This window comes from Cyrtonyx montezumae, unplaced genomic scaffold (assembly GCF_038088225.1).
Source record: "Cyrtonyx montezumae isolate F1298 unplaced genomic scaffold, pur_monq_1.0 scaffold_12, whole genome shotgun sequence".
Classification (NCBI taxonomy): domain Eukaryota; kingdom Metazoa; phylum Chordata; class Aves; order Galliformes; family Odontophoridae; genus Cyrtonyx; species Cyrtonyx montezumae.
The window spans coordinates 17,902,541-17,915,049 of NW_027071848.1; the positions used below are offsets into that span (position 1 = coordinate 17,902,541).

Here is a 12,509-nt window from a genome sequence, read left to right on the forward strand (position 1 = left end):
CTCCTCAAGAAGGACATGGAGGCCCTGAAGCATGCTTTGAGAAGGTCAGTGGAGCAGCAAAGGGTCTGTAGCACAAGTCTGGAGGGGAGCATCTGAGGGAACTGGGATTGTTCAGTGTGGAGGAGGTGGGAGTTGGCTTCTTCTCTTGTCCCTCTGTTGGTACAGGATGCCCAGGGAGGTGGTAGAGTCACTGTCCCTGGAAGTATTCAATAACCATAGAGACATGGCAGAGAAGGACATGGTTAGTCGGCATGGTGGGGATGGGCTGATGGTTGAATTAGGTGCTCTTAGTGTCTTAGTGGTGCTTTCCAACCTTAATGGCTCTGTGATCCTATGATTCTATGAATCAGCTCTGCTGATGGCCACACCAACTTCACCAGAATGAATGGGGTGAGTCGCTTCTCTTAAGCCTCAGTTGCAGTCAAGATGACCACCTCCATCCATCTTCACATTTCAGAAGTTGCTTTGGGGCTAAATAAAGAACAAATCTTATTGGAGTAGGCTTCGGGATTTCTTCAGATGGAAAAAATAACCTCATTTTGTTGCAGGTTGAGAAGAAATTAATCCTGGAAGAAAAAATCACTGTGCTGCAACAGCAGAATGAAGAACTCAGAGCCAGGATTGAGCAGAACACCGTCAAAACAAGGTTTGCTGATATACTCGTACTCTATCAGAGCTTGCCATAGAGGCTACAAATTTTAACTGCCCAAGGCTGACACTTATTTCAGAAAGAGAAGAATTAAGTATATTTCCTCTTGAAAGCATGTGGTTATCCTGCTCTGCCCATTTTATTAACAAATCAGTTTTATATCAGGGTTTGTTTACTGTAACATGAGGAAGGTCGTCTGTCTGTAAGTTATTTTCACCTGACTGGAGTGACAAGGTTCATTGTCATAGGAGACATCTGTTTTTGGGCTGGTGTGCCTTTTTTTTTCCTCAGCAAATGCTGGTTAGAAAAGGCTGTAGTGGGGCTTTGGGTATCATGTTTATGGCCTGTCTTGTTGGGCACTGCAAAAGAAATAGAATTCCATGTGTAGCAAAGCTTTCCTATGGAGCTATTTCTCCAGGGTGTGCTCCTTGCAGACTTTCTCATGCTGTTTGGACTGTGAGCTCATACCACAGCTGTTTCTCTAATGGGATCATGAATAGGATCTTTCTCCTCTACTGGGCAAGCAGCTTTCCAGAATCTTCTACCAGCCCATATCTTTTAATCCTCTGACTCTGCGAGTGCTGCTTTGGGGTTCAACATTGACAGAGGAAGGGGAAAGAAGCAGACATACCTGTACCACATAGCTTTGTTGCTGTAGGAAACTTGGCCAAAGCAGCAGCAATTCTCAGTTGCCAGAACCCTGGAAATGCATGATGGGCAGCTGTGTTTGTACGTCAGGGTTGAGAAGCAAAGGTGAGAGTTTCAGCTGCCACTGGAGTTGACAGCAGAGCTGTGTCCTTGATTACAAAGAGAAATGCCTAAAACTCAGGCTTGCCCCTTCTCCACCGCCCTGGAGTGGATGGAGCAGCTCAGCACGCACCTCTGGGTTAAGGTGTGCCATTGGGCAAAGGTGGTTGGGAAGCACAGGTGTCTGTGACCACTATGGCACCAGGCTCCACCCCAGGGGTGGGTCTGGAACCTCTGAGGCTAAGGGCACAATTCTAGGTAAGAACTGCTGCACCAGAGAACAGATTGTGCAAACAGAGGTCACAGCACCGTGCTGGGCACCTGCATCCCCCATGTGCTGAATGAGGGGAGATGATGATCCAATGAGTTTCACTGCTCTTGGGGCTGAAACTAACCCAGCCCTGAGCTGACAGTGATGAGGATGCCTGAAGCCTCTGGACGTACCCACGTCCCCAGGCCAAGGACTTGGACAGTTGTGTCCCAGCTGCAGCCCTGGGAACAAGGTGGGGAGGTGTGGAGGGAGGTGGGTGCCTCCTGCCCCCTCAGTCCTCACGCACTGTCTGGCTTCCCTCCCCAGGCAACTGTCTGAGGAGAATGCCAACCTCCAAGAACACGTGGAGAAAGAAGTGAAGGAGAAGAAGCGGCTGAGCAGGACAAACGAGGAGCTGCTCTGGAAGCTGCAGGGCGGAGATGCCACCAGCCCTGTGAAGTCCCCCTCGGCACCATCCACACCATTTTATCGCTGCTCATCAGGGAACTCCTCGCCAGCCAAAGTTAGAACCGTGCGGCGCTGATCCCGCACAGCCCTCCACCTCAGGCACGTTTCCAGCTGCTGAACCTCACACCCAAGGAAGTACCACCATCAGCAGGTGCCAGGGCTCATGGCTGCAAGCATGCTCCGTGGCTGCACAGCTTCACATTAGGCAGGGATCTCCGAGAGGCCCCGAATAGGAGTTCGTAGTTTTGACACTTTCTTTAGGGTAGCAGAGAGAATAGTGGTAAGTTAGGATAGGAGAAAGGTAGGCTAGCAAAAAGGTTTAGTTTAGTATGGTAATGATTTCAGTATGGTTAGAGCTGTTGGAAAATGCTACATCACAGCTTTGTTGGGATGAACTGCTGCTGCAGTACTTCAGGTTAGTCTCAGAGTTCCAGTTGTGAATATTTCTGTATATGTATGTGTTTATATACATGTATGTACTGTACCTTTATACCTATATATAGACGCACACACATATGTATGTAGTTGAAGAGGTTCAGAATTGCATTTTTTTATATTCTTGGATACTAAGTGCTGATCTATTTTCATTACAGTCAGCGGTTTTCTAACTCGTGCCTAAGACTTGTATCAAAACGAAACGCATTTCTGTTGCGCCTCCCAGGAACGTTTATACCCAAACTAGAAGGAAGTCCCACAGGAATAGAAGCGCCTTCCAAGTGACCACCAAGTGGTACAATCCTTAACACGAACACCAGCGACTTTGTCATTCTGAGACAGTACTGCCTTGAGAACATCACCTTTGCATTGAGCACCAGATGAGAAACGCCAACCATTCACTGCTTTTAGCTCTTAGCGTTGATGTTGTAAGTAGGTGGGGATAGGATAGAGGTGGGAAACCCAAGAGTTATAGTGAATTTGATAGAAGTTTCTAGGTAATGTGTTTCAGTTCTAAACTCTTTAGCTCCGAGATTGCTTTTATCTCGCTCCCCCTTGACCTGGTTTGGATACGGTCAGAACCTGTGTGTGTGTGATTATACCACGAGATGAAGTCCACGCCGTCTGCTGCTCTGGTCCACTGGGGTTGGGATCAGCATGTGCAGCAGGATAAGGGCTTCCCACCTCCCCCCTGATCCTGATGCGCATGCGTCATCAGGGCCCAGAACATTCTATGAAACCAAAACATTTTATAAAGTAGTTTGGGGTTTAAGGGGAATAACAAAAGAATAAGATGGTTGGGGTTCAGGGGGAACAACAAGATTGGAGGAGACAACAGGATCAGGGGAGACAGCAGGAACAGCAGGTGGACGCAATGGACATAATCAAATTTGCATGGACAAAGAAAAATATACCACAATGGCAATTAAGGCAACAATCAACACAAGAAGAATTTGAAACAATACCAAAATACAATTCCAATACACGATTGCGGAAAGTTACAGAGCTGGAAGGAATGGTGGTCCAATTCGCCTGGCTTGGGGGTCCGTCTACACAGCAAGAAAATTTGATTCAATGCATGCATTGTTTAGGCCTAAAAACACCCCTAATATATAAGCCCCTTTTTCGTGGTCCCTCTTGTACCCAGTTTCCCCGACTCCCTGTAGCATATAGCCAGCGGTTACAGCTCCTGGCTGGGCACGTCCAGCAATAGGAGATAATGCGCTCCAATCCGTTGGCGTCTGATTAGGTCATTGTGTGCGAAACAGCATCACGGCAAACAATCCACGTAAGCACGGTTCCCAGAATTCCCCCCTCTTTAAGAGCACGCAGGTGGTCTTTTAGTGTCCTGTGGGCGTGCTCAACCACTGCTTGCCCTTGGCTATTTTCCAGACATCCAAAAGTATGCTTGATGCCCCAGGCACAGCACCAGGCACCAAAGATGTGGCTGCGGTACCCTGGGCTGTTATCTGTCTTCAATGCTTCTGGAGCACCCAATACCACCACCGCTATGTGAAGGGCTTGAACGCACTGGCGGGCCTTCTGGCCAGTCATGGCGGTGGACGATATCATACTGCTACAGGTATCCACCGTGACGTGGACACACCAGAGGCAGCCAAAGGCAGGGACGTCAGTGACGTCCATTTGCCACAACTCATTTGTTCCAAGGCCCCTCGGGTTTACCTCCGCTGGAAGTGGGGCACTATGACCGCATGCAGGGCAGGCAAGAACAATGTCCCTTGCCATAGACAGTGTTATCTGGAATAGCCTATGCGAAGCCAGTGCAGACTGGTGAAACTGTGAGATTGCTTAGCCGCTGTGCTATCTAGATCAAGGGATGCGTGGTAGCAGGTGCATCTGCCACCCTGTTACCTTCAATGATATACCCGGGCAACTCCTGATGGCTATTAACATGTAACAGGAAAACTGGGTGTGTCTGCAATGACAGGGCCTTGTAGAGAACCGCTGCTGTTGGCGTGTGGGTCTCGCAGCAATCTTTACAAAGCTGTGCCATGCGAAAGCAATATTGGCTGTCAGTGACAACATTAATCGGGGTATGGGCAAAATTCCGAAGTGCCAACAAGATGGCCTTAAGCTCCAATTGCTGTGCTGAAAGGCTGGGGTCTGTGTGTACTATGGTCGTCCAGGGCTGCCTTCCCTTCCTGCTTCTTAGGGCAGTCGCGCCGCATGTGGCCCTTCTCCCCACAGCTGAAGCACGCCCAATGGGGCTATCCTGTTAGTTGCAAAGCGAACGCTTGCAGGGCAGCTGTGAGGCGGCCTCGTTGTGAGGTGACTCCTGTTCCCGCCCAAACTCGCAGCCGCGCTGGAGGTGGCTGAGGCTGAAAGCGCTGCAGTTTTGAACTCTGGAGGCGCTCCTCAAGGAAACACTCTTTCATGACCGCTTCCCGTGCAACGCCTGGCAGGCTGCTCGCTGCTATAGAGCTTTGCACTCTGTGGGCGGCTGCTGGAACACGGGGCGTGATGCAGAGGGCTGCACGGGAGCAGATGAGGTCAAAACGTTCCCTTCCTTACCTACCCATGTCCCACACCGCTGCATCTTACCCAGTGTAGCACAGCGTGTGAGGGAGCCGTGCCCTGGCTTTGCTGGAAACATACTCAGGACACTCAGACAATTTGGTCACCGCGGGTGCATTCCTCTGCAATGCTATACAAACAACAGTGAGGTTGGGTTGTTTTTTTCTCCTTTTTCTGAAAAGTTTATTTTTGTAGCAGCTTTTGCATGATACTGTGATGCTGAGCGACTTGAGCATCTTGTTAGGATAGACCCAACCACAGCAGCTGCCATTGAAACACACTGCTGGATGGTAGTGTGTCCAGCAAGTACAGCCTGCAAATAGAATAGCTGCACACAGCAAGGCCCTTCTCGCCAACGCAGCGTGACCACTCCCAGACCTGCTGCGTGCACAGAAAGCTGCACTACCTCCTGCAGTGTCGTGCTTCAGTCCGCTGATGCAGTTCTGATGGGATGAGATGACCCAGCCAGAGTAGTTATCGCGATCTGATCTCAGCTTCCCCACGTTGAACACACAGAGCATATTATCAGCCTGGGATGAGCTGGCCAAGCCCGGTCTTCATTTCTTCATTGTTTCCCTCTATTTCTGGTGCTTTCCTACTCCTATTTTTGAATTAAATTGTTGCTCAATAATTGCTTCCAGCAGTGAATTGGGAGTGCGGCTTCAATACTGGGAAAACCAAGACTGGCCCTTAGTTCTGCCATCACTTGGTGTCACTGCCAGCCCCCTTCCCTTTGGACTGCTGCCTCCCAACCCTGCCTGTCACTGAATGCTTCCTTGGTGTGATCTCCAAACCACTGCAAAGCTCAGAGCCCAGTGGGGAGGTGCCCTGGTCCAGCAACCCCTCCTTAGGGGGATGTCACAGGTACCTCCCGAGCCCAGAGACAGGGAGTTCCACCCTCCCCAGAAATCATTCCTGTTTCTTGCTCTTCCTTCTCCTCATCTCTGCAGAGGGGTCAGGCTGCTCATGCCATGGGGAGGAGGAAGCTTTTGCTGCAGACACCCACCACAGGCTGGCCCTGGTGCTGCTCCCCTGCTCAGTGATGCTGGCACATCTCCCCTGGGGACAGGGTGCCCACAGGTGCCTGGCCCACCCCATAGGGACCAAGGAGGGGGGGTCATCCCTCAGGCAGCAGCTTGGAGTTACCAGATGCTTGCAGATTGAGCACTGAGGCCTTAGTGCGACCCACTGCAGGGCTCTGGGGGTGGCACAGCAGCAAAGGCCGCCGGTGGTGGTGTTGGGAGGGCCTGGGGAGCCCCTACCAGGTGCACGTCAGGTGTGTTCCGTCTCTGCACTGACTGCTTGTGTCCCATGGACACGCCCCGGAGCCCTTGTACAGTTCCCACGCAGCAGGAGTGTTGTGGCCTGCTTCACTCTGTGGCTAATGAGAACACGAAGAGTCTGTATTATTTCGGTTCCGATGTACAGATAAGTGTAATATATTCCTGATAATAAACGCACGTGCCAGCACACGTGGTGAGCGGGCGCATGAAAACTGGGGTGTCCCGCTGTGTTTTCTGTATGTCCCTGCAGATACTAGCACGAATGGAAGGCAAAGCCAAATCCCATTGCAGTACGTGGGCCCATCCCAACCCTGCAAATCCCCCAGGCAGAACGTGCTCGGTGTGCAGCCCTTATTTCCCGCAGCGAACCAATGTGGCAGCAGCGGGGGCAGTGTCCTCCTGCGTGCAACCAGGGCCATCCTGCAGGCACTGCAGATCGCTGTGGGATGGAGGTGGGCTCAAAAAGAAGGGCCAACAACAGGCATCGTTCATCTGAGTGCTGACAAAAATGCTTTAATGCTGTACCACTTAATGGGGAGTGAAGCACCCAAAGCTTCGCTTGGTGGAGGAGTATTTACAGTGGCACCAGGACAAAAGGGAGCTGTGTGCATGCGAGGGGGCAGGGTTCATGCTCCAAAACGTGAGGCTTCAAGCACTGCACGGACGAGGGGGAAAAAAAAAATCAAACCAAAACAAAAGTTAAAAAAGATAAAAAATAGATCTGTTGGCTGAACGAGCATCAAAACTATTTAACACACCTGTTAGAAATTACCATTAGGAAAATAGACCATCAAAACAGAAAGGTATATACATTTCACTTAGTAATTAAAAATAAAAACTATACAGACTCTTCCATGGCTTCGGTCCGTGAAGTCGCTGTGCTGCCCATGGCCACTCGCCTTCGCTCTGCGCTCGGGCAGCTGAGGGCACAGCTCAGCCCGGGGCTGATTCCCTGAGAACATCCCAGGAGGTGCTGCCCTCCACTCCCTGCCCGGGTGGGCTTGGACACAGAGAGGGAATGGTCCCATGAGGAGGGATGGGGAGGAGATGCAAGCTTTGTCTCTGCGAATGGAGAGAGCCCACTGCACTGTCCTCTCCACAGGGCTTTGGTTTTGCCTGGGGGGGAACGATGGCGAGCGCCCCCTGGCAAAAGCTCCCTGTCCCACACAATGGCCGGGTGACCGCCATGCAGCCACACGAGAGGAGGGTGAGCTGCACCCCAAGGGGTGAGAGAAATAGGAAATGAAGCCAGAACCCACCCGGAAACGATCTTCAGCAAACAAAGAATGACGTTTGTAAGGAAGTATGCAAAAGCTACTCGTGATTCTATGATTTTTTTTACACCAAAACCCCTCTGTGGAAAGAAAGGCACTGCTGTAACAGCAGTTTGCCTCTGAGAAAGGCTGCCTGGCCACGTGTTGGCAGCTCTTCTCCAGCAAGCTCCTCTCCAGGTCGGCCGTACTGAGGCCACTCCTTGGGCAGAGTCATTGCGCTGGCACAAAGGGTCTGCTCCAGCACCCAGCAAAGGCAGCGCTTCTCTGTTCCCACCCCTCCATCTAGCAAAATGCATCTGTACAAAATATCATCATGAAACAAAGTCATGGCTCAGCTATTTACAAAGACAAGCTCAATGAGGAGAGGCATACACCAGTGAGGCGATAGCAGCAGTTGCACATCCCCAGAGATACCTGGAGTGACCCACAGGGCGTGCAGACATCAGCAGGGATGCAGGGACCAAAAAAATAAACTAATATATTCAATCACCTGTTTGAAAACATCACCCCAGAAACGGGCAGCCAAACTTCTACCTTTCAGCTTGAAAAACCAAGCAAGGTGAGGACGTGGCAGCGAGGGCAGGGCAGGAGCAGGCAGCAGCAGCAAAGTCACAGCATGCCACTGGGGCTTCCCCCCAGGGCCAGCACAGGCCATGGTGCACTGCAACACTGGAACACAAAGTGTGGTGAAACAGAAGGGTTTTCCCTAATGAAACCTCCTCGGAGAAAAAGGAAACAGTATGAAAAGGAGCCCGACACAGACTTCCTCCTACGTGCTGATATTACCACAAAAGCTGAAATAAAAGGACGGAATATAAATACCAGAGCAGATCCCTAAGACAACAAAAATAAGTTAACATTTATAATTAAAAAAAAATGCATATTTTTAGATTATTTTCTTTGGAAACATAATTCCATCAGAATTCAGCCTCATGGAGTCAGCGCTGAACGTCTGAGCTGCTCAGAGTTGGTACCCAAGGTAGAGAAAAAGGTCCTCGCATTTTTGGTACAACAGGAACCTTCCACGCCCTCTGAGTTTCCATTTTGTCCCCCACTTAGCACATCCTCACTGCTTTCCAGGTTGTGGCACATGTTGAGCCCGTGTTTAAAACAAACAAAAAGATCTCAGCCTCCCGGGTTTTAAGTCTGATACTCTCCTCTCCCTGCTCGAGTAAGAATTCGTATGTGCGCAAGGAAAAAAGGACTGACAGATGGTCAAAGCCATCTGCCAGCCTGAAAGCACCCTGAAAATACACCCAGAGCACACTCCCTGCATCCACCTTCAGCCCTGAGAAGTGCCTCCCAGCGTGCCAGAAGGCCAAGACTGCAACTGCTGGCAGGAGGAACAGCTGTGCTGGAAACCTGCAAGACATGACCCACCACAATACAACTGAGGGAGGTGGTCTGGTTCCCCTTTCTGCTGCACACCTCAGCTTTCTGATGCTTCCACAAGCTTTCTTTAGGGCAATGAATTTGGCTGGGGAGATATCTGAGGGAATCTTGGTTAAAACTGCCTTTCAGCAAAGCCAAGGCCACGTCTGGGCTGCTGACTCAACACGCACCCTGGCCTCACCTCTGAACTTCACAGAATCACAGAATGGCTTGGGGTGGGCAGACATCTTGCATAAGATCCAGCTGCTCAAAGCCCCATCCAACCTGATTCCCAACACCTCCAATTCCCACAGCCTAGGACATGCTGTGCAGGCAGCACAAGCATCCCTGGCCCCACAGCAGCACGTGCTTGAGCGAGAGCAGATGCTGCTGCAGGGGGTGGGTGGGCACCCTGATGTCAAATGTTCACAGCCTCTGCTATTCACACAGCTCATGCTGGGGCAGCTCCTCTGACTTCCAACCAACCACATTTTCAGAGCTGGGCTCAAAAGCACTCCTGCCACCCCTCCAGTTCAGCCCCACTGCTGGTCAGCTCTGACGTGAAGAGGTAGAAGGCTCTTTGGAGGCACCTGTGCCATTATAAGGACATTCAAGTACTCGCACCAGATACTTCTGTGACTAAACCCCAAATCCCTCTGCTGAAGTTAGCAGAAACATCCATTTGCATTATCTGCACACTGCCACGTGACCATCCAACCGACAAGCAGCGACCATAAACCTCCCAGCACTTCACAATAGCAGTGTGTTTTGAAGTATGTGAACACCAAGCTGAAAGTTAAATGCAATAAAAGCTATAAACCTGGTGCTCTGAAGAACGTAAATCTTGCAGGTGCTTTCTTAACAAGGTGAAAGCTCACGTTTGTCAAGAACCTTTTCTTTGTATGTACATGGGCGGTACAGCTCACACCAGGCAGAGGAAGGGTCTGGTCTAAGTGTGACAATAGCACTGTGGATGTGCTCTGTGTAAGGGGAGGTCATTCCCAGGGCTACTGAAAGAAGGGCCTCTGTGAAGCCTGGTTTCATAGCAGCATTTCAGGTTAACTGGCACACAGAAGCAGTTTTCTTTTTACACACTGATAAACAAAACAAAACAACAGGAGGCAGGAGGGGGAGTGCATGGCCCCAGACCAGCTGACAGCACTGCTGGGAGCAACCAGTGGGGCAGCTTTTTTTCCTTGTGATCCCGTTAAACAGCGCTACTAAGCAAACTGCAAGCTGCAGCAGCAGGCCTGGGGGTTTCCACACTGTGCTTCTTCCTTGCTGCAGTACTGATTCACCAAATGCAACACTTCAGGAGCCCCACGGCACGGCTGCCTTCGCTGCAGCAGTCCCCAGTTGCCCATGAGCTGCACACGTGGTCATTTACAGCTGTCTGAGGCAGTGTCCACGCTCCTCTCCACGTCTGCTGATGCTGCATATGAGGCTTCCACACTGTGCCATATTCCATAGGAAAAGTAGATGATAAAGCCTGCAGGAAGTGAGGGAGAGAAGGAAGTTAGCTCTGTAAGGGGACAGCCACCACTGCTCACACCTACAGTCGTAGATAAAGGTTACAGCCCCCGTGACAGCCAGCATCTCAGCAGGTCACATCACAGCCCGCCTGTGAAAAGAAATCTAGGTTTAACCCAGGTTATAAAACCAGCAGTTGGAACAAAAAAAAACAAATGAGAAAATAAAAGTGCCAACACGAAGGCTGCTCCTCTGCACACCCTGCTTGTGCTGGCTCACAGCCATCCTACTGCTCTTTCTTTTAATACAGATTCCTCACATGGTGACACACCTCTCTCCTTCTTCAGCTTGTTTTTGATGCCCGCTGTGTTGTAGTAGGCGAAGAACGGAGTCAACACCAGTGACATCTTAAAAGAAGGCCCAGAGAGGACTTTTCACATTAAAGAAACAAAAATGCACCATCAGCCCAGTTGGTTTGCACAGTGGGGTTCCAATTTTGGATGAATTTCAGTATGGCACTGCACAGGGCGGCACTGGTTTAGCACTGAGATGTCCTGAGGCCAGGACTACCTGGCAAAGTGCTAATGTTCATAGGTTAATTGGAATGAAAAAGGGAATGAGAAAACAAGAAAAATGAGATCTGGACGAAGAATAAGCTATCTGGAGCATGGCTTTTGCCTTCATGAGGTTCTAAGCAAATGGGCAGCTGCTTCAAACAGCCCTTGCTGGTTCACAGAACCACAGAATCACTGAGGCTGGAAAAGACCTCCAACATCATCCAGTCCAACCATCCACATACCATCAATATTTCCCCACTAAACCATACCCCTCAGTACAACATCTAAATGTTTCTTGAACACCTCCAGGGATGGCGACTCCCTGATCCAGTGCCTGACCACTCTTTCAGAGAATAAATTTTTCCTAATGTCCAACCTGAATCTCCCCCCATGCAACTTGAGGCCGTTCCCTCTCATCCTACTGTTGTTAGGTGAGAGAAGAGGCTGACCCCCACCTCACCACAGCCTCCTTTCAGGCAGCTGTGCAGAGCAATAAGGTCTCCGCTGAGTCCCCTGGTCTCCAGACTGAACAATCCCAATTCATCTGTCTCTGACCCTCCAAGTCTCCTATTGTTACAGGAAGAAGTTACAAAGCAGTATCCTGGGAAAGCTCCCAACTGATGACCATAGACTGATCAGGCAATCACAGTGTCAGGCCACACACTGCTCAACATCTTCCCTGTGTACGCTGAGTACAAATGCACAAAAACCAACAAAACTGCAAAAAAAAAAATCACAGAATCACAGAATTGTAGGGGCTGGAAGGGACCTCCAGAGATCGTGCAGTCCAACCCCCTACCAAAGCAGCTCCCTAGCCCAGGTTGCACAGGTAGGCGTCCAGGCGGGTCTGGAACGTCTCCAGAGAAGGAGACTCCACCACCTCTCTGTGCAGCTGTGCCACTGCTCCGTCACTGCACTGGGAAGAAGTTCCCATACACATCTGTGTGGAACCCAACAACTACGTAGCTGACCATGAAGTCATTATGGAAGCAGCACATCAGATGCAAGACAGGCATTTTTTGTCCTCACAAGAGTGTCACGACGTTTAAATTTAAAACAAAGCTAGAGACACACTGCCTAAATGGCCTCAGTGAAGTCAGAGAGTCACCCGACAATTAAAAGAGTGCAGAATCCAAACGAACAGATAGTTGTTTTTTTTTTCTCTTTTGAACTCACCTATGAGCATCCAGACTGCAAACCGTATCCACGTGCCTAGGTCTAGCTGCATCATGAGGTAAACGTTCACAAAGATACTCACAATAGGAAGAAGGGGCAGAAGAGGTACCTGAAAAAGCAAAAGGGATATGTTACATCCACAGGGCAGATCAGTGGGCAGGCAAGAACATTGCATCCCTTTCTAGATGGGGCATGATGGCTGCTACCACCACTTCAGCTGATCTGAGAAAAGTCAAGGTTAGACCTAACTACAGGAGGTGAGCCTCCTCTGTGACCACCACTCACATCACTCTA

The 12,509-nt window shown here is 50.2% G+C and overlaps 2 protein-coding genes across 2 annotated transcripts in view; one reads left to right on the plus strand and one right to left on the minus strand.

Moving 5' to 3' along the window:
- MTUS2 (microtubule associated scaffold protein 2) overlaps nt 1-2,270 on the plus strand; it is a 140,408-nt gene extending 138,138 nt beyond the window's left edge. The window contains exons 13-14 of the mRNA XM_065730147.1: nt 549-646; nt 1,974-2,270. Coding sequence (XP_065586219.1) covers nt 549-646; nt 1,974-2,190 — 315 coding nt within the window. The 3' untranslated portion in view covers nt 2,191-2,270. The remainder of the gene's footprint in view (nt 1-548; nt 647-1,973) is intronic.
- Nucleotides 2,271-8,753: 6,483 nt separating this feature from the next.
- Nucleotides 8,754-12,509, minus strand: part of SLC7A1 (solute carrier family 7 member 1) — a 37,866-nt gene continuing 34,110 nt past the window's right edge. Inside the window, exons 11-12 of the mRNA XM_065730146.1 lie at nt 12,216-12,324; nt 8,754-10,501 (exon numbers count right to left, since the gene is read on the minus strand). Of these exons, the coding sequence (XP_065586218.1) occupies nt 10,392-10,501; nt 12,216-12,324 (219 nt within the window). The 3' untranslated portion in view covers nt 8,754-10,391. The remainder of the gene's footprint in view (nt 10,502-12,215; nt 12,325-12,509) is intronic.